General features: G+C 44.3%; 1 protein-coding gene across 3 annotated transcripts in view; it reads left to right on the plus strand.

Moving 5' to 3' along the window:
• USP10 (ubiquitin specific peptidase 10) overlaps positions 1-22,259 on the plus strand; it is an 85,888-nt gene that overhangs the window by 53,242 nt on the left and 10,387 nt on the right. For all 3 annotated transcript variants that reach the window (XM_017543630.1, XM_017543632.1, XM_017543635.2), the window contains 7 exons: positions 10,005-10,096; positions 10,636-10,745; positions 11,117-11,172; positions 11,370-11,473; positions 14,893-14,992; positions 15,743-15,920; positions 19,824-19,989. In XM_017543630.1, coding sequence (XP_017399119.1) covers positions 10,005-10,096; positions 10,636-10,745; positions 11,117-11,172; positions 11,370-11,473; positions 14,893-14,992; positions 15,743-15,920; positions 19,824-19,989 — 806 coding nt within the window. The remainder of the gene's footprint in view (positions 1-10,004; positions 10,097-10,635; positions 10,746-11,116; positions 11,173-11,369; positions 11,474-14,892; positions 14,993-15,742; positions 15,921-19,823; positions 19,990-22,259) is intronic.

Raw genomic sequence — 22,259 nt, forward strand, 5'->3', positions numbered from 1 at the left:
AAAAAAAAGGTTACACACACACACACACTTGAAATGGTCAGTTGGGCAACATACTGAGACCCCATCTCTTAAAAAAAAAAGTTACACACACACACGAAATGCTTGTTTGTTTTTTTGATCTCAGGTTTATTTGTTTCAAATACCCTCATTTCTAGACTATTTCCGCTATCATTAAATCTGCTTAATAAACACCAACTAGTTTTTATGCCACCAGAAGTGAAATTAAGAAGGCAGATCAACTGAAAGAAAAAGAATCACGTAAGGCATTTTGAAGTGAAATACATTAAACTCTTGATTACTCTAAAACTGTTTATCCACTTGAATAGGTTCTACTTGGACCTTCTTGATGGCAAGGCCATCTCCTTGGTATAGGTTACGTGTCAACATTTTGTTCCATTGGCTGTTTTTTTAAAGCATAAACCATCATTTAAGAGGAGAAGGACACGCCAGGGAAGAGCATGTCAGCAGAAACACTCAGTGACTTCCTTCAGCTCCAAAGGAAGTAGGAATCTAAACACACAAGGCCTGTCCTGCTGCGGGTTGGAGAGGCGCTGTGTTTCACTGACTGGTCTGAGGGGACAGTTGCCAGTTTTCAGTAGGAGGCAACAAAAGGAGACTTAATACAGCCAGGCACGGTGGCTCATGCCTGTAATCCCAGCACTTTGGGAGGCCAAGGTGGGCGGATCACTTGAGGCCAGGAGTTCGAGACCAGCCTGGCCAACATAGTGAAATCCCGTGTCTACTAAAAATACAAAAACTAGTTGGACGTGGTGATGCCTGGAAATCCCAGCTACTGAGGAGGCTAAGGCACGAGAATCGCTTGAACCCAGGAGGTGGAGATTCCTGTAAACCCGAGATGGTGCCACTACACTCCAGCCTGGACGACAGAGTGAGACTGTCTCAAAAACCAAAAAACTTAATAGCTTGTGTTTGAAAGTAGTTGCAAAACATGACACTCCTTGAGACTTAGGAATTCTCTAAAAAAAAGGAAAAAAAAAAAAAAAAAACCCAAAATGACACTCTTATTGAGTATGGCAGACATGTGGGGGGCGCCTTTGCTGTTGCTTCCCTCAGCACAGATCATTTGGAGTTGACGAACATGTGATGTTTGAAATTGAACATACTCTTTTAGTGAACATTGAACTTTTCCCGGGTCTTTACTAAGGAGCATTGTCATATTACTAGTTTAAATTATATCAGATGTTTCCACGTCATACATAGAGCTATTTTGTATTTGATGTTTTGCTTTCAAAGTTATGCAGCAGTGTATTTTGTTTTAACAGAATATAAATAATGCTGGGTAAGGAGAGTGCCAAGTGCCCAACAAATTAAGTTAAAATTCCAGTGAAAGAGAACTAGGAAAACTGAGCTCTCGAACAGCTCTATAAACACTTCGTTGAAGTATCTAGCAATGTCATTTGTTACGAATTGTTAGTCAAAACCTGTTTATTTGATTTTGCACAGTGGTTTTATGCCTAAAAGTTGTTGGATAGAGAAACAGTTACCACAGTTTGGGTCTTCTCAAATGAATTACCCTGTCCATGTTCATTTAAGTGTAAATGAAGATACAGTTACGTGCTGCCTAATGATGTTTAAATCAATGACAGACCGTATGTGTGTCGGTGATCCCATAAGATGATAATGGAGCTAAAAAATGTCTAGTGCCCAGTGATTGTGTTACAGTTGCCTGTGGCATTCAGTGCACAACACACTATGGGGGTTGTGGCATAGGAGCACTAGGCTCTGGCATACAGCCTACGTTTGTAGTTGGCTGTACCATCTAGGTGTGTGATTGCACGATGACAAAATCACGTAATACGGCATTTCTCAGAACGTATCTCCGTCGTGAAGCATGGCTGTATACCCTAAGGCTGGTCTTTGCTCTGGCAGTTGATACGTCATGCATATACTGTCCCCGCTCCTTGGGGGAAATGGTTTCTCGGATACTTTGCACTTCCTCTTCAGATTCTGAAGTGGCACAGGCAATGGTCATGTAGCGTGCTGTAAGCTAAAAAGTTACGGCACCTGCTTGCAGGAACCCAGCCTTGTGGAGTGAGAGTTTTGTCCACATCTGATTTGATATGCTTATATCCTCATACTTGTTAAACGTCGTTCCACTTAAAAAACGTAAGTTGATTGAAAGCCAGTGGGTAGTGGTACGTTTTGGTCCCTTGGCTGACCTCCACCTGGTTCGGTGGCCAAGATAGTGTGTGTTCTTCCAAATTGATAGTAACGAGGAAAAGAAATGCACTTGGAGAATGTTCTGGACAGTTAGGAAGATGACAGAAAAGCAGGCCAACAACATCAGAATGTCGATTAGGGTCAGTTATTGAGATTGAGTTCTAGGAATCAGAGTTCTGCACCTTGCATATTGATGATGGATTTTAAGTGGTTATAGGACCCCTAAGTCCAAATTCTAGGAAAACAAAATTTGATGTGTAAAATATGTGTAAGAATAATTATAGCTTATAATGACACAAAAGTTTACAGTGCTGATATTGCCTTTGAGTTTATAGACAATTTTAGCGGGCTGATTTGTGACAACCCAAGTGAGCTGCCATCTACCCTGTATGTCTTTAAAAAAGGTTGTTAAGCAACTCCTTTTTTCTGTATGTCAGCAGATTTCATATGAGTTAAGTTTCATTTCAGCCTTTTAATGTGAGTCATTACAAAAGTGAAGTACAGGATGGCATTTTGTGCCTTTTCACAAACATTGTTCTAGGCAGCCCCACCAACTCCCATGACAAAGATGGACTAGGGAGGCCATCTTCTAAAGTTGCTGTCTGAACAGTTAAACAGTAAATTATACCAACAATGAGGAATTGAAAAGAAGGCTTCTGGAGGAAAAGTTAACAGTCACCTTCGGATTATGTGCCCTAAAAGAAGGTGAAATAGATAAACCAATGACAGTGACTTTGGAACACAGGTCAGACTTAAAGTTTCAACCTAGAAATTCCCTGCCTTGTATCCTTGGTGGCCTGCCTTCCTCATTTTGATTCTTTTAGCCTCCATAATTAGACTGCATATTGGGCTTTAGACTAGGAATAAAGTAGTAAATGGAAATGTTGATGCTGAAAGAGGAATTTAATCAAGTAGAACAGAGGGATATTAGACATTGGAAAGTGGTATTAGCTCTGGCTTGTCCATAAGACCTGACTTTTATATAACAGTAGGATTCATTCACTCAAACATAATCCAGTCCAGTCTTAGGAGGAATTAGAATTGGTTTTGCGCCCCTGTTCTTTCATTACGAGGGAGAAGAGGGGCTCATGAACTTCATGAAGCGCTAGTGTCTCCTTCAGCTTATGGTAACTGAAATGATTCAGGATGGAAGCCTTAATAATGCACATGTGATATGTTACAAAACTGGACCCTAACAGTTTTTTGAATGTTTGGATCTTAAGAGAAAATCTTTGACAATAAGTATTTAATCTCATTTCTTAGAATCATCCCTCTTGAAATGGAACTTTATTTTTTTTTATTTTTTATTTTTCAGTCTGTGCTTATCCGTTAAGAAATTTATTTAAAAAAAAATTTTTTTTTTCTTAAGAGACGGTCTCACTCTGTCACTCAGGCTGGAGTACGGTGGCGTGGTCATAGCTCCCTGCAGCCTTGAACTCCTGGGCTAAAGTGGCCTTCCTGTGCCGCCTTCCTGCGCCAGCTTCCTGAGCAGCGGGGACCACGAGCAGGCACCGCCGTGTGCAGTTGGTATTTTTGTCTTTGTGTAGTAGCAGTCTTTATTGCCCAGGCTGATCTTGGAACTCTTGTACTCACATGATTTTCCTGCCAAAGCCTCCCAAAGTGTTGTAATTACAGGTGTGAGCTACCACACCAGGCCCCAAATAGAACTTCATTAATATATCCTTAGTACAGCTAGTGCTCGACTTATGACCACGGCCGGGACCGCGGACCGGTCGTAACATGATTTGGTCGTAAGTTGAGTAGGCTATATGTACAGTTGAAATGGTGCACGCGGAGATGGTAGTGCTGCCGGAAGCTGGTCCGCACTGTCGTACGCCCAGCTGGGCAACGTTTGCGCTGCCAGACGTGGAGCGGTCGTGGCTAGCGATTGTGGTCGTAAAGTCGAATGGTCGTAAGTTGCATAGGTCATAAGTCGATCAATACCTGTATGTCAAGATGTTTAAAACTTGTCAAGATTTTAAGGAAGTTGGGCTAACATTTCTTCTTGAGATGCTGAAAATTGTTGATTTTCTCAAACTCTTACATAAATTAATTTGCTTTTCCCTTCTCCTTCCACCTCTGTTACCTCTTTGTTTTCTAGAGGGGGATTCTGTAGTGAGCTGACCCTCTTACTGGGAGTGCTCTGCTCGTGTATTTACATGTGTGCTCATTTTTGCTACAGCTGAGCATGGTGCAGCTCCTTATCTGTTCCAGGTGGGGAGTGATCTGCAGATGAAGGAAGTGGCAGGGCCAGGCTGGGAACCTCAGTCTTCTGGTCTGTGTGTCTGGGTCCCTTGCCTTTACTGTGCTTCTTCATGGGAGCTATCATTTAGACTTTTTGGACCATGAGCTAAACGACCTTTAAAGTCTGTTGAGTCATTTCTAACAAATTTGAATGGAGTCATTTGCCGTAACCAATAACTTTAATCTCTAGATGTTTGATTCATCCTGTATTAATGTCTAATGAGAACTTACTGTATGCCACACACTGTCTAGTTGGAGTAATGATTAGCCTTGCCTTGAGGGTAGTCTAAGGCATAAGATCAGAAAGGAACAGACGGCAGCTATTTGGAGAGAGAGAGAAGTGATCACTGGCAGAGGAGTGTTGGGGGCAGTAAACAAGGAACGGAGGCCTCTTGCGGCTGATAGGGGTGGCAGCAACAGGCTGAGGACACAGAAGGCCACTAAGTCCTGTTACCTTGGATGGGGAGGGCCTTGTTTAGCAGTTGGCAGTATGAGTCTTGTTTTTAAGGAGCCTCCTATCCAGAGAAAGAGGCATACACCACTAATACCAGGTACACAGTGATGAGGTCAGCTACCATGGAGACAGTGTGGAGAATCTTGAGTGCCTTCAATCAGTCTTACTCTTAAGATTAGGATTTAGAATCATTATAAGAGAGTAATAACAGAATGATATGATAGTTTATGAAAGACTTGCCACTAGATAAAATCATTAAGAAAAATCAGCTGGGTGCAGTGGCTCACACCTGTAACCCCAGCACTTTGGGAGGCCGAGGTGGGCGGATCACAAGGTCAGGAGTTTGAGAACAGCCTGGCCAGCGTGGTGAAACCCCATCTCTACTAAATACAAAAATTAGCCAGGCATGGTGGCAGGCACCTGTAGTCCCAGCTACTTGGGTGGCTGAGGGAGGAGAATTGCTTGAACCCAGCAGGAGGAGGTTGCAGCAAGCCGACATCGCACCCCAGCCTGGGCAACAGTGAGACTCTTATCTCACAAAAAAAGAAAAAAATGGAGATTGTTCAGTGTCTCCTCTGTATTTTCCAAGTCTGTATTTATTCTACATTTAACAATATTGTACCAGAATGGGCTTTCAAAGACTGTCAAAGGCTTGAAGAGGTGGATTACATTCCCTAGCACATGTCCTGAGGGTCCATGTGTTCTGTTTCAGAGGTTTTGCTCCTTTCGTTTTTGTAGGTGTGTCTGTGAAATGATGTTGCTTGCAGCTATTGAATACACCACTAGGTGGTGCTAAAAGACTTGATTTTAATACCGTGGAAGAAAAACAGTGAAACTGCTTTTTAACCTGCCTGCATCTCAAAATAAGCAAGCTGGAAGCTGGCATTGATTTAAGGGAAGGGTTGGTGTAGAAACTAAAGGTTTCTGTCTGACCAGTTCGTGCCGTTTCACAAATGAATGCTGGAAAAGAGTCAGTTTAAGGTTGATTTATACATCTTCTGATTGCATGGAGACTGAATGTCCAAGCCTCCAGGCTGTGCAGATTATTCTGGGCCCGTAACTCAGATAAGAATATGAAGGGAGGCCAGGTGCAGCGGCTCCTGCCTGTGATCCCAGCACTTCAACTAGCCTGGCTAGCACTGCGAAACCCCTTCTCCACACTGTCTCAAAAAAAAAAAAAAAGGAGCTACGTTTTCAGACAGAGCTTAGGGCAGCCGGTACCTGATTGCTCTGCACTTGCTTTCCTTTTTTTTTTTAGATGGAGTCTTACTCTGTCACCAGGCTGGAGTGTGGAGTGCAGTGGCATGATCTTGGCTCACTGCAACCTCTGCCTCTTGGGTTCAAACGATTCTTCTGCCTCAGCCTCACAAGTAGCTGGGACTACAGGCATGTGCCACCACGCCCAGCTATTTTCTGTATTTTTTTACTAATAAGAGATGGGGTTTCACCATGTTGGTCAGGATGGTCTCGATCTCTTCACCTTGTGATCTGCCCACTTCGGCCTCCCAAAGTGCTGGGATTACAGGCGTGAGCCACTGCACTCCATCCTTGCTTTCATTTTAAGAGTGGAGTTAGACTCCTCACAAAGCATGTTTTTCAGTCTGTCAGAACAGGTCGGCATGGAAGGGAACTTTCAGGCAGATCTTGTATGCCTGGCCCTGGTGGCTTCCTTCATTTCCTTGCAGTACCAGTGCTAAATGGGAATGAACGTCTTCAAGCCCTGTCTCGCCTCCGTCCGGCATCTTCACCATGACTGCCCTAGAAGACCTTTCCTCCCCTGTCATCAAGAAACCTGAAGCTGCTCTTTCACTCCCCCACCCAGAAACTCTGCTGCATCTTCCTGAATCCCTAGCTCCTTGTGTCCGTGATCCTGTCTCCCTCCGCAGCCCGGCTTCCGGCTGAGCAGCCTGCCTTGCTGTCTCCACTCCCCCACGCTGCCCCGCACGCTTCTTGCTTCTCTCCTCTTCCAGCCCTGCACTGTGGGGACCTGTGTGTGTGTTTGTGTGATTTTAAATCTGTTGAGTCTGGGAGGTTGAGGCTGCAGTGAGCTGTGAGTGCGCCACTGCATTCCAGCCTGGGCAACAGAGCAAGATCCTGTCTCTAAAGTAATAATTATAATTGGATATGGTGGTGTACACCTGTGGTCCCCACTACTCTGGAGGCTGAGGCGCAAGAATTGCTTGAGACCTGGAGGCAGAGGTTACAGTGAGCCAGGAGTGCCACTGCACTCCAGCCTGGGCGACAGAGTGAGACTTGGTCTCAGTAATAGATCAGTCACTTGCTGGTCTGAGTATAAACATACTGTTTACCTGGTGTCATCTGGATACCTCTTACCAACATCTCTAAAACTGAACTCATCACCACATGAAACAAAAAGTAACCTGTTGTATTCCTCCTCTAGCTGGATGGCACCACTGCCTGAGCCATTGATAACCTTTTAGTATCTCTGTTCTTCCTCAGCTTCCATTTGCTGTCTCTAGTCCCTCACCTTCCCAGTTTCTGCATCCCTTCGATGGGACTAGGCATCCTTCCCCCATCCCCCAACAGCCCCTCGGTTTAGCCCGCACAGTATGCGTTTGCGGCCAGGGACATGCATTCCTTCCTTTCACTGGTCTGTGAGCTCGCCTAGGGCAGGACCACCTCGCATTCATCTATGTGCCCTCATTCCCCGGTTCCCAGGACTCAGCAAGCATTTACTCGCCTGTCAGTGAAAGGCAGCATGTCTTTTAACAAAGGTTTCAGCCATTCACTAAGGCTCACGCGTATAATCCCAGCCCTTTGGGAGGCCGAGGCAAGTGGATCACTTGAGTTTAGGAGTTCGAGACCAGCCTGGGCAACATGGTGAAACCCTGTCTCTACTAAAAATACAAAAATTAGCCAGGCTTGGCGGTGCGTGCCTGTAATCCCAGCTACGTGGGAGGCTGAGGCAGGAGAATCTCTTGAACCTGGGACACAGGCTGCAGTGAGCCGAGACTGCACCCCATCCTGGGTGACAGCAAGACTCGTCTCAAAAAAAGGTTTCTATGTTAAAAAGATAGCAGGTTTTGAGTCTTAAGGTTAGGTAAAAAAATATTGTCATTTGATACAAAAATGCTATGGCAAAGGCTTGCTGGAATCATGCTGGACTTTTTATTTAGCAACTATACCTTTACGTTAGAGTATTGATGGTTATTCAAAAATGTGCAATCTTAGCAGTGCAGTTATATTAATTGCTGTTCTGTGGCACACACTAGAAATGATAGACTGTTGTGATGATATGGCTTAAAGACAAGTGTAAAAATCCACTGTAAATAGACTGTAAGCCTGTGGGGAAAAGTATCTGAAAACTTGGAGTAAAAGGGATTTTTAAGTGGAGCCCATTAGATATTGAGGAAAGGGCTCAACCTATTGAGTCAGGGAGACCCAGGTTTACAGATCATTTCAGCTCTTATGTGACCTCAGTTTTCTCATCTGTAAAATGGGGTTAGTAACTCTCTCTTTGACAGTAGGGTTGTTATGATAATTATGAATAGTACACACAAAATTTCTAGCAGAGTGTCCCCCACATGACAGGGACTGTCTCTGCTGGGCGTTACCACATGCAGGCTTGGGGTTCAGTTCGTAACTGATCCGTTTGTTTATTTCAGGGCCCAGTTCTGTATTCCATATTAAGAGAGAGGGGAGCTTTGCAAACTTACTCTAACTGAGCAGATTCCACAGAATCTGTAATGTTTTACTTTTGACAGAAGAGTTATGCAGAAATTATTCCCTATGCTGCTTCATTTAGAAGGAGGAAGAGGACATTTATTCTCATAGGAAGGAGGGAATGAGGGTGTGTGTGTGTGTGTGTGTGTGTGTGTGTGTGTGTGTGTGTGTGTGTGTCAGAGAGAGAGAGAGAGAGAGAGAGAGAGAGAGAGAGAGATTGATTTGTATTTTGCAAGTTAATTTCATTTGCTGTGCCTGGGGTCTGCCAGTACAATGTAGTTGAGAAAAGAAACGCTCGTTTTTGAGCGATACCTTAGCTGGGTGCTAGTACCAAATGTATGCCATTTTAGTTTTTCTTTCCTAGTATACACTTTGTTTGTTTAGTATACTCTATTTTAAAATGAATTTTTTATTTTTGTCGGTACATGGTAGATGTATATATTTGTGAGTTATGATTAGTGTACAATTTAAAAGTAAAGGAGATAGTGTGGATTGGCTGCAGGTGATGGAGTTCAGGCCCTGGCCGTGCTGCCTGGCTCCTGTGTGATCACAGGTAAGTCAGTTCATCTTTGGGGGCCTCTGTTTCCTTATTGGTGAAAGGGGAACAGTGGTGATACTCCTAAATGACTAAGGATTAAGTCCAGCCAATTAAATTGTGAGGAGTAGGCTAAATGTAGAAGGGTTTATAAAGTGTTGCCATCACCATTAGAAGATTCACAGTGGGACCGGGGGAGATCGTGTCTTGTTTTAAAGCATTTCTGATGGTTAATTCTCTAAAGATGGCATTCACAGAGTGATATCCATGCAGGGCGTGCGCCCGAGGCTAAGCGGCGTGTTTGTAAATGGAATAGGGAATTACAGTATATAAAACAGTTGCTAAGTTGGGTTTCTAATGGACAGTTTAATTTGTAGAATACAGGTTTCTCTGAAAGGAGTGTCTTTACTCACTGAACAGCCATTGAACCCCACAGTGCTGATATGTAGGGTCGGCATTAGTTGCTAGGTATGTGGAGATGACTGAGATTCGGGTTCTGCACAGACACTTTTCTGTATAGTGTCGGAAAGGCCTTGCTGCTAATGAGACACACCTGTCTAACAGTGTTCAGGGAAGAAAGGGTGTGTCTCTCAAATCTATTCTCTAACAGCGATACCATTTAAAAATGTTTTTGTTTCTCACTAAAATAGGTAGCTCTCATGTTCCCTAGTTACATTCCTCCGGGAAGATAAATAAATATTTCTGTTTGTAGGAAAATATTATTTGAAAAGAAGTTTAATTAATTAGTGTACTTGAATGAAGCTTTATCAGTGTGCGTTTTCTTTGGATATGTGCTTTATTGGAGGGATGTTAAATGCTCTCCCAGAGTAGAGCATATGAAATGATTTAAATGTCTTTTATACCAGATGTCATTAATTTCTTAACTATGCTTCTTCATTCTTTCAGAGTTACTGGAGAATGTAACCCTGATCCATAAACCAGTGTCATTGCAACCCCGTGGGCTGATCAATAAAGGAAACTGGTGCTACATTAATGCTGTATCCTTCCTGGAGGCTGTCCGCGAGGCCGGCCTGCTGCAGTGCTGTCTCCTTTGGGTGCATTTGACTTAGTTCAGCTTCCCCGGGCCATCTGGCCCTAAATGGTCTGTTACTTGGTTGCCTACCTTGCTTATCAACAGGGTTATTCCTGACCCCAGTCCGTCTCCCCCTAAGAAAGAGGGTATGTTGGGATGTGAATGAGGGCTTCAGGCAAGCTTACTCTCATCAAAAAGGTCACAGATAGTAGGGCAGAGCAACCACTTACAACTGGAAATTTGGTTTTAATGGACTGAACTATCTTGGTTAAGCCAAGTTCTTGAAGATAAATGACCGACTGCTTCATAGCTCCTTACATGGATCTCACAGGCGAGTTATCCTCACGTTTATTTGGTTTATTCCTTTTTGTGGTTCCATCTCTAAGTAGTTCAACATCCTTGGCTTACTTAGGTTTTTAAAGATGTTCTTGCGCTTAATGTGCATTTAGGGAATTTGGTGTGTCTGTTTCATTTCCTTTACACTTCCTTACTGCCACTGTTTAGACACTGCAGGCACTGGTTGCTTGCCCTCCAATGTATCACCTGATGAAGTTCATTCCTCTATATTCCAAAGTGCAAAGGCCTTGTACGTCAACACCCATGATAGACAGCTTGTAAGTAAGGCGGTGAGAGATGGGTTAAGTGGTGCGGTTTTTATTTCCCCTCTGATAATTAGAATTGAAATAGTTTAGTAAAAAAATCTACTGTTCATGATTTTATATGGATTTTAACCAGAAATGGAATCGGAGCATTGTTTATCCGTGTTCTTCAGATTCAGTAGAAAATATTTTAGTGTTTACCAGCTTATATCACTTAAAATAGAGCAAAAATTTATATAGAAAAGACTTGAGTTCACTAGCGAGTAGCATTGTTACCTGAAATCTACTATATTCATATAGCTGATAGTCTCCTTAGCCATCAAAGCTCCTTAGTAAAAGTTATATTTTAAAAACTGCGCTGTTTAACATTTTCTCCCCATGTTTAGTGTCCGGCTAATGAATGAGTTTACTAACATGCCAGTACCTCCGAAACCTCGACAAGGTTAGTAGAAAAGTTTTGTTGATGGCTATTACATATTGGGGGTTGACTTAAATTCTTGTTGGGAAGAGATTGTCTTTTGACTTATGCTGTTCTCAACATTCAGCCAGGTGGGAGGCGGGGGGTTTTGATGATGTTGCTTTTTCATCTTTTAGGACTTCATTGTAGTTAGAAAAATCTGTGTCCTGTTTCCGTTGCAGCTCTTGGAGATAAAATGGCGAGGGATATTCGCCCTGGAGCTGCCTTTGAGCCCACGTATATTTACAGACTCCTGACAGTTAACAAGTCAAGCCTGTCTGAAAAGGTTTGAGACTTCTCTAAGTAGCTAGTATCAAGTGTTGCCTTTTGTTCCAGCAATTGTGTGGTAACTGTTACTTATTCGATATTTGCCCTCTGTCTCCAGCACTATAAGTACATGTGGGTTTGTAATAGGGTCCATTGCTTGGATGAACTGAAGTGTGTCGCAGCTGTCATCATCTGACCTCACTCAGATAACTTCTGTGGCGCACCAAGCACTGTTCTTGGTACTTTACATATAGTAACTTAGTTGACTCTGTGAGTAAGGTATGATTATGATCTACTTGTTACAGTTAAGAGAAGTGAAAGCCACTGGCTGAGGTCATATAGCTAATGTAGCTGGCAGAGCCCAGTTTTCAAGACAAGCTGTGTTAACCACCGCACTGTATGCCGTTGGGGTAGAGTGGTGTCCATTGGGCCCGGAATGATGGCAGTGTTCAGAAGAGCTGGTGTCTTCACCATGCTTACAGGCTTAAGTAGCTTTTTGATATACTTGATTCCTTTACATACAGTTTTTTTTTTTTTTTTTTTTTTTTTGAGACGGAGTTTCGCTCTTGTTACCCAGGCTGGAGTGCAATGGCGCGATCTCGGCTCACCGCAACCTCCGCCTCCTGGGTTCAGGCAATTCTCCTGCCTCAGCCTCCTGAGTAGCTGGGACTACAGGCACACGCCACCATGCCCAGCTGAATTTTTTTGTATTTTTAGTAGAGACGGAGTTTCACCATGTTGACCAGGATGGTCTCGATCTCTTGACCTCGTGATCCACCCGCCTCGGCCTCCCAAAGTGCTGGGATTACAGGCGTGAGCCACCGCGCCCTGCCCTTTACATACAGTTTTTAAAATAACATATTTTGTTACTAAAGGCATGGGACCAAGGGGCCAAGGCGCCCTTATAAAAGGCCCTGGGGCTATTGAGAGTGAACTGGGCCACGCTTAGCACAATTAACTGGAGCATTTCTTTCTTCCCTATCTGTGAAGAATCCGTACAAGCAATCGAAATGATGCTTAACGAAATGGATTCAGAGAGAAAAATAGTTGAAAAAATGCCACTTAAGTAGAGTTCACTTGAAGTTTCATTGGGAAGTGAATGTCCAGAGCATCATAGCAGCATACCACCAGGGGCAGCAGAGAGTTTTAAACTTTTTAAACGCTCGCAATGCAGCTTTTGGTATTGGCTTGGAATTTGCATTTCCCAAGTGATGGGAACATGGTGTTAGGGATGCAGAAATGGGGTAAAGTGCGCCCTCTGCCCTCAGTAAGGGAATGAGATCTGTAACTCAAATGAGTAGTCAACAAGAGAAGTACAAAGATCCACAGCATAGAGATGCCTTAGAAGCCAGAGGGGGCCACCCAGCTCAAGTGGAGGCAGAGATGAAGTGGGTGTTCAGGAACCCCTGTAAGATCGTGCACAGAGATAAGGCTGTGAACAAAAGCACCTTTTTATGGTTACATTGGTATGGGATATGTTGGGGGATAATGTGAGCTTGGGTGATTCACTGGAAGAACTCAGAAAATGCAGAAGCTGATTTATGACAACAAAAGCATGCAGTCAGGAAGGGAAAGGACGGATGAGGCAGGGCCTAGAGGAAACCTCCAGACTCCCCCCGACCCCAAGCCCGGCTGCAGACACAAGGCTGCACCTCGCTCCTCCAGCACCAGACTGTGACAGCAGCACACATGCGAAGTGCCGTCTACCGGGGAGCTCATTACAGACTCAGTGTCCAGGGTTTTTACTGAGGGCTGGTCCCGTAGGTACCCTCTGCCTACCTTGAACCAAAAGTCCAAACTCCCTGAAGGAAAACAAGTGTTCAGCAGAAAGCATGTTGCTTGCACAAACAGTTTAGGCAGAATCCCATATCAGATAATGGAACCTTGGGAACCTTTCTGAAATCCAAGTTCCCAGGCACCAGACAAAAAGTCCAACCTTGCAAGCAGGCCTTTCCAAGGAGAGCCAGCAGGCCTGCTGTGGGAGTCTTCAGCACACTTTGGCTGTGCCAGTGTTTGCCCTTTTCACCACACCTGCAGAGCATGCACTCACACCAGCAGATGCTGTCCATTTCTACTGTTTGAAGAGGGCAAGTCAGCTTGAATGCCGTTTCCTAGATGCTTCAAACAGAACAATTTGCAAGTCCCTGGAATAGGCAGTTGTGCTGTGTAGGATGAAATATTAGCTGATGATGATAAGTAACGGAATCAAACACTCCTGATGTGGGGTTATAAAACTCTCGGGTGACTCATCTGTGAATGATTTTGCCGACGTATGTGTAAGACAGCTCAGTGTTAAATCAGTGGAGATTTTCCCCATGTAGTTTCACTTCTTTCCCATGTAGTTGTCCATCATCAAAGACAGAAGCAGACGTACCAGACTGCTGACGTCACTGCTCAGATGGTAACCCTTGCAGTTGAACAGTGAACTGGCCCTGGACGTCTAGTTCTTCATCTTCTATTTCATTTGCCCAAGACAGAATTTTTTTTAAATAACTTTTTTTGTGATAAAGGTAATGTGGCCAGGCATAGTGGCTTACAGCTGTAATCCCACCACTTTGGGAGGCCAAGGCAGGGGGTCACCTGAGGTTAGGAGTTTGAGACCAGTCTGGCCAACGTCGCAAAACCCCATCTGTACTAAAAATACAAAAATTAGCCAGACATCATGGCACATGCCTATAGTCCCAGGTATTTGGAAGGCTGAGGCAGGAGAATCTGTGGGATTCTTCAGCACACTTTGGCTGTGCCAGTGTTGAACCCGGGAGGTGGAGGTTCCAGTGGGCCGAAATCGCACCACTGCACTCCAACCTGGGTGACAGAGTAAGACTATCTCCAAAAAAAAAAGCTGGGTGTAGTGGCTCACGCCTGTAATCCCAGCACTTTGGGAGGCTGAGGCTGGTGGATGGTGGATTGCCTGAGGTCGGGAGCCTGAGACCAGCCTGACCAATATGGAGAAACCCGTCTCTACTAAAAATATAAAAATTAGCCGGGTGTAGTGGTGCATGCCTGTAATCCCAGCTACTCGAGAGGCTGACGCAGGAGAATTGCTTGAACCCAGGAAGGTGGAGGTTGTAGTGAGCCGAGATCACACCATTGCACTCCAGCCTGGGCAAGAAGAGCGAAACTGCCTCTCAAAATAAAAAAGGGGGGTGGGGGTAATGTATATTTATTGAAGAAAATTTCAAAAATATAGAAAAGTATAATAAAAATCCTCATTAGTCCACCCGTTTAGAGATAGGTGTTTAATCTGTTTCTCCTTTTCCTCCCACTCTTGGGATTTCAGCTGTCCAAGGAAAAGCCTTGTCGTCATGTTACTGTTGGGAAATACCTTACATCTTCCCTTTCAGAGGAGGCACGGTTGGATTGTGCAAGTACCATATATCCTGCGGGCCTTGGGCAGTGATCAGTTAACATTAATGAGATCGTATTTGACCTTTTCAGGGTCGACAAGAAGATGCTGAGGAATATTTAGGCTTCATTCTAAATGGACTCCATGAGGAAATGGTGAACCTAAAGAAGCTTCTCTCACCAAATAATGAAAGTAGGTTCTGGTCCACTGGCCGCAGAGTTGCACCAAGAGTTCATTGTGAACAAATGTTGCATGCTCAGATACTACGTGGTTCCCTGCCCCTCAGATAGTCATTTTCCCTTTAAATAGCATTTATTCCTTACAATAACTTAGACCACCAAGAAGGTTATATTTAGGTAAATTGCACTTTATCCTGAGTCTCTGCCATTTTCCTTCAACTTTTAATTAGGAAAATGATCAAGCATACAGAAAAGCTGAAAGAATCATTTGATGAATACTTTTATAATTGCTGAGTGAACAGTTTTAAACATATTTTCTGACTGTATACACACAATATATATACACTTACTATATCTATCTATACATATATACATACATACACAGACACTTTTCCTGAATGATTCCAAGTTAAGTTGCGGCTAACAGTTCAGTTCACCCCAGGTGCAAGAGCATCCCCTGAGGATGCACACCTGCATAGCCTCAGGCCCTTATCTCACTAAGAAAATCACCTCTAACCACATGGTAACCTGGACTGCAGAGCGTCTTCACATTTCCCCAGTCCTCCCAGGAACATCTTTCGTAGGAATTGATATGAACCAGGATCCCGAGAAGCCACACCTGCTGCAATTGGTTGCCATGGCTCTTCGTGGAGAACACACCCTGATTTCATTTTTAAAACGACAGTTGACAGATCTGTGCATTTTTGTTTTTTGATATTCTTGTTGTAAATAGTAGCCTAAGCAGATGCTCCCTCCTTTTCAGAACTTATGATTTCCAATGGCCCCAAAAACCACTCGGTCCGTGAAGAAGAGCAGGAAGAACAAGGGGAAGGAAGTGAGGATGAATGGGAGCAAGTGGGCCCCCGGAATAAGACTTCCGTCACCCGCCAGGCGGATTTTGTTCAGACTCCAATCACCGGCATTTTTGGTGGACACATCAGGTTTATGCTTTTCTAGAATAACTCAGTATTTGCCTTTTCCAGGGCTTTGTCGTTTTGGTGAAGTGGGGAGGGATGAGGCTTGCCTTGAGACTTCCTGGCCCTGGTGGTTTGCATCCCTGCTCCACTGCCTTCTCTTTTCTTGCACTTCCTGATGCCTCCCTTGTCAGTCCCCACGGCTTGTTCTCTCCCTGCTGGTGTGTGTCTGCAGGGGACAGGGAGCTACTCACTTCCACGCCATCAAGTTCACCTGCTCACTGCTAGGGAGTAAGAAAAAAGCCAGCTGCTTAGCTAGATGTGGTAGCTCATGCCTGTAACTCCAGCACTTTGGGAAGTCGAGACAGGTGGAACACTTAAGGTCAGAAGTTCAAGACCAGCCTGGCCAACATGGTGAAACCCCGTCTCTACTAAAAATACAAGAATTAACCGGGTGTTTTGGCAGGCACCTGTAATCCCTGCTACTCGGGAGGCTGAGGCAGGAGGATCGCTTGAACCCAGTAGGCAGGGGTTGTGGTGAGCCCACATCGTGCCATTGCACTTCAGCCTGGGTGACAGAGTGAGACCATGCAAAAAAGAAGAAAGACATAGGAGTCTATCATCATGACTTGGGAGTAGGCAAAGGTTTCATAAGATTGGTCATAAAAAGCAACAACCATAAGAAAAAAAAATGTATATATTAGACTTCATCAGCATTTACAATTTGCAACATTTAGGCTGGATATGGTGGCTCAAGCCTGTAATCCCAGCACTTTGGGAGGCTGAGGTGGGCAGATTACCTCAGGTCAAGAGTTTGAGACCAGCCTGACCAACATGGAGAAACCCTGTCTCTGCTAAAAATACAAAATTAGCCAGGTGAGGTGACACATGCCTGTAATCTACTTGGGAGGCTGAGATAGGAGAATTGCTTGAACCCGGGGGGTGGAGGTTGCAGTGAGCCGAGATCATGCCATTGTACTCCAGCCTGGGAAATGAGAGCGAGACTTGGTCTCACAAAAAAAAATTGCAACATTTAAAATCGCATCCACGAGGCAGAGGTTGCAGTGAGCCAAGATTGCACCACTGCACTGCAGCCTGGGTAACAGAGCGAGACTCTATCTCAAAAAAAAAAAAAAACAACAAAAACCCAGGTAATCAAACCATGCGTTTTGGTAAGAGAAGACATTAATATACCTGGAGGAATTTCATTTATTTATGTTAATAAATTGTGTATATTTAAAGTATACACATGATGTTATGAAATATAGTAAAAGAGTTGCTAGAGTGAAGTAGATGAACGTATTCACTGTCACAGGCAGCTTTGTGTGTGTGTACAGCAAAAGCACCTGTAGTGTTACTTAGTTCACAAACTCCCAAGTACAGTGCACTGAGAGTGACTCTCGTCCGATGCTCTGCATCAGCTCTCTAGACCCACTCACCTGCGTATCCACCACTTGGCGTCCTTTGACCTGCACCTCCCTTCCCGCTCACCACCCCTGGGAACCATGCTTTTCCCTATCTCTTTCTTTTCTTTTTTTAAGATTTTGTGTATAAGTGGGACCGTGCAATATTTTTCTTCCTGTATCTGGCTTATTTCACTTAGTGTAATGTCCTCCTGCTGATTCATGTTGTGACAGATGGCATGGTCTTCTTTTTACAGCGGAATAGTATTCTCTTGTACATGTATACACACCACAGTTTCTTTTCTATTCGTCCATCCACAGACAGGTTGTTTCCCTGTCTTGACTTTTGAACTGATGGAACCAGGTGAGCTAGAGTGTGAAGGGAGATCTTTTTATACAGACAGACACGTGACTGGGCTGGAGTCTCTGGGCACCTGGCTGTGTGCCAGTTTCCTTTACCAGCTTTTTGCCCATTCACAAAGTTCTTCGGGAAGTTTTTTCTTTATGTAACTGAGAGCTTTTCAATACCACTGTGATGTGGAATTCAGCAAAACTTGTACCATCTCCAAGGAGGCTTACTCATCAGCAGTACTGGAAGGGCCTCATGAGAGCATGATTTCCCTGCAGAGGCCTTGCGGCGTGACCTCCCGGGCAGGGATTTTAGTGAGACTCTTAGTCTAATGTTGTCCCAAAGGCTGTGGACCCGAAAGAAACGGCACCCTTTTTAAGGCATCGGGACTCGATTCAGTCTCTCAGTTCTGAGATTGAATCAGCAACTTTGAACAGGTGAATAACAAGAACCTCAGAAACTTGTGCTGACTCCCTCAGAAGCCGGGTTCTGGTCCTCTGTGGAACTGGATTTAGAAGCCAGTTGAGTGGCCACAGGACCTTGAACAAGTCCCTTCTGTGTTGTGTGCTGTGAGCTCCACTCCACTGGCTCCTTTCTATTCTGGTGCCCTGGAGTGTCCCTGGCAGCTGTGTGGTCAGTTTGTCCCCTGGGAAACGCCCAACCCCAACTGCTGCCTATGGCTTCTTGGGATGTGTTGTGTTGGCAGGGAGACGCCGAGATCCAGGTTGGCGAGCAGCAGTGAGGGGTCAGCACAGCAGCCTGGTTTAGGATTGTGGCAACATCCCCTTTGGGATCGGAGAGAAGGATGAAGGGACAGCTCAAATGGAGGCATGGGGAACATTGTTTTGGCCAGAGGTCAAGTATTAGAATTGCAGGGCCACAGAGCGTCAGCATACCCAAAGATCCCAAATCTGTCTAAGAGTAACCAATGGAAAATACCAGCGTCCCCTTTGGAGGACTTGCTGGCTCAGATCGAATGGCTCTGTCACGGCTGCCAGCCACATCCTCTCAGGGGTCTCTGTGTTGAAATTGGTTGTTGGTGTTCCGTCTTGAAAAATGGTAAAGCAAAGATAAGGGATTTTTACAACTTAGGAACTTCTTTTCAGCTATTATTAAGCATGATTCTTTATTTGCACCAGTTGAAAGATTTTCTTCTAAAACTCAGCCTCTTCAGAAGTTTTTCAGTTTCCCCAGGAAGACCCTTCCCTACCTTTGTTCCCCTGTGCCATCTTCCTTAAAATACAGGACCACTGAGTCAAGAGGGCCACTTCTTGCTGTCTTCACTAGCTTTCATGGGTGGTTTCCTCACTACTGTGTTTGTTTTCGGAACCAAGGGAGCTGTTGTCCCTGAAGTCTTCATACTGTAAAGGAGCATGGAGATGCCTAATTAAACCCTGGACAGAAAAGCTTTTAGCGAGGTCTTCACCGCCTCTGTTCTGGAAATTCTGAGTACCTGTCCACACCCATTTCATTCCGTCTAGAAACTAGGTCACCGAGACTGCAGAAATAGAATCCCTGTTGAACCCCTGGAATGTTCCTTGTGGAGGCTAAATGAGAGATGGGCCCAAGACACAACTTTTACTCAGAAAAACTTAGAAAAAGAAATGAAAAACCAGCTAAGAAAACAAGGTCAAATTGGCACCCTTCTTGGACGGGTGGCAGCCTTTTTTCCTGGAATGTTAACTTGTTTTTTATCGTACACACCCTGCTCCCCTTCTTCTTTTTGTAAGACATTTTTATAGGGGAAAATACCATTAAAAATCCTCTGTTTACCTTGGGATTTCCTCTATTTTATTAGAGCAGCCCCTGATAATTGGAGAAAATGGAAAGCATCAGCGTTTTGAGGCCATGGCAGGACAGTTTCGTTGGTGAACTGGTGCAGTCAATAACAGTGCGGAGAGGAGGGGAAGGAATGTGGAGAACGGAATATGCTTTCTTCCAGGGCACTCGAGCTGGGAACATTTATCAGCTGGTAGATTTAGTTGTTAGAAATACTAAGGAGGTGCTATTCAGCAGAATTCTTTTTAAATTCAGGATATTTTTGGCTTTTCTCTATGGTCTTTTGAAAGTGATATTGAATAATCGTATTTTCAGTGTTTATTCCTCTTGGTTAATCTTAAGGGAAAGTGACAAGGAGTGGTTTCTTAATTTTTTTTTGTTTTTGCTTTCAATTCTTAGGTCTGTCGTTTACCAGCAGAGTTCAAAAGAATCTGCCACTTTGCAGCCATTTTTCACGTTACAGCTGGATATCCAGTCTGACAAGATCCGCACAGTCCAGGATGCACTGGAGAGCTTGGTGGCGAGAGAATCTGTCCAGGGTTACACCACAAAAACCAAGCAAGAGGTATATTCACGGTTGATCTTGAACCTTTCTACTGAGGCGCTCTGGTTTGCTGGAAAGAACACAGAATTAGGAATGAGGGGAAATGGATTTGAGTTCTGCCTCTTAAATCAGTTGCTTAACCATTTTGTACTGCAGGTTTTTATGTTTTTACAGTGAAATGGTTGAAACGTGATCCCAAGGGCCTCTTTTAGCTCTAAATCATGTTACAGAAGGTAATGATCTCCTTTCGGATCATTTATCTGGAGCTGCATTTGATTTTCTGGCAATCTAATCATGATACCACATCAGTGCTACCTCTGACAGAGGCTGAATAGTTTACTTATGTTCATGATATGTAGGGTACAACTTTCATTAGATTAGTTAGGATGTCAAAGAGATTCTAAACACATCTGTTTCGCATTTGACTGGAGATCTTCCAGGTCATTGTAAAATATGGTCATCGTTCTGATGCTTTTTACTCTTTGATTGGATCTGGAAAAGATAAGATCTTTGAGTCTTTCAGTCTTCATGAATTTAGGAATATCAGATTATAGCTTGGTGGAGTCCTTGTCAACTCAGTTGGGAGAGACGGATGACGTTCTGCTCTGTGACAGCTTATAAGTTCCTGGCTGTCCAGATGTGCCGGTTTATGGCTGTTTCTACTCTGCAGCAGAGAGTATCTCCTCTGTTTATATCTTAGGTCGTGGCAGTGAATTCATGAAAATGCACTGGGGAGATGAATTGCGGGCTAATAATTACGGCCAGTCCGTAGCATTCCATGGAAGCGATATTTGAGTAATGGGCAGTGGATGGCAGCTACATGGTGGATTGAGGTGCTCCAGCGTAGAAGACATGTCATCATATTGCGTGACTGGGATGGATCTATCCTTGGTTTACATTGTGTACTCTAAGTCAAAAAGAGCAAAGTAGGGCATAGGGACCCTTAGCACCCCAGGGGTGTCTTGCGTTGAACTGGTCCACCCAGGCTCTTGGGTGATCTGCAGAAGTTTTGCCTGTTCTTCCACCATATTTGCAGATGCGCATCTCATGGGTGATTTTGTTTAAAAAATAGAAGCAGTAGGAGCCAGAGGCAGAAACTTGGTAGTTGGCTTCAGTGACTAGGAAGAGTCTGGCGGTGGAGCTCGTGGAAGAGAGAGGGAATGTGGTTTTTGTGTTGGGGAGGATGCTGGGTGGCTAACTTGTACACTGACTGTGGGCGACTCTGTCAGCTTGGCTCGCTTCTGTGGCCTGCACCTCCTGAGGTGGCTCCCTGGCCCCGGCTGCCATTCCACTGTGCTGATGCTGTTTTTGAGCCAGCTCTGGGAGTCTTTGGCTACTTGTCCTACTGGGGAGGTGGTCGGCCTTTCCTTGGGCTGCTTAGGGAAGACCCTTTTGTGATGTGTCTGTTTTTCTCTTTTGCTTCTGCTGCAATTTCAGTTTGGCTTCGCTGGGGTTGGCTTGTAGGGATGGTGGTGCAGGGGCAGGGATTGAGGTACAGGCGGTTGTCAGGCTGTTGTTAGAGAGCAGTGAACAAAGAAGGTTTATCCTAACAGCAGGTTTGGAGGAAGGCTTCAGGAAAGAAGGTGGGCCAGGTGTGGTGGCTCACGCCAGTCGTCCCAACACTTTGTGAGGCCGACACAGGAAGATTGCCTGAGCCCAACAGTTTGAGGCTTCAGTGAGCTCTGATCGCACCACTGCACTCCACCTGTGTGATAGTGAAACCTCATCTCTGAAACGAACAAAGAGAAAAACATCAAGGAAAGGGGGCATTTTGGTGGACTCCTGAAGATGAAAGAATGTGGCTAGCTGTTGTGGCTGCACCATTGCTGTAGTAGGTCATCAGGCGAGATCAGGCCCATTGGGAACAGCAGATGTTTGAGGAAGGAAGGTTTTGGGCAGTTCGTATAGAAGTCTTTTTAAAATATCAAGTTTAACTTTATTATGTTTAGGTCAAAAGTGTTTTCCTGTGGGAACATGTGAAGGTTTTGGGAAAAATAGGATTATATGAAAAGTTTGCTATATAGAAAATGTCTGCCTTTGTTGGGCGATTAGAAATTAAGGCTCAGTTTGTCTGGAAACACAAAATATACATTTAATACTTTCGGATTAGCTATTTAGTGAATTGACGGAGAGCTTTAAAGGTAAAGTCGCAGATCAGTAAGCACTGAAAAGTACCCTAGAAATAATTCAGTCAGCTCTATCAGTTCGCAAATGAGGAGACTAGTCTTACAGTCCTGATCTCTGTGTTGTTGTTGTTTTGTTTGTTTGTTTTTGTTTTTTTTTTTTTTTTG

The sequence above is a fragment of the Cebus imitator genome, unplaced genomic scaffold, assembly GCF_001604975.1.
Source record: "Cebus imitator isolate Cc_AM_T3 unplaced genomic scaffold, Cebus_imitator-1.0 Scaffold159, whole genome shotgun sequence".
NCBI lineage: Eukaryota > Metazoa > Chordata > Mammalia > Primates > Cebidae > Cebus > Cebus imitator.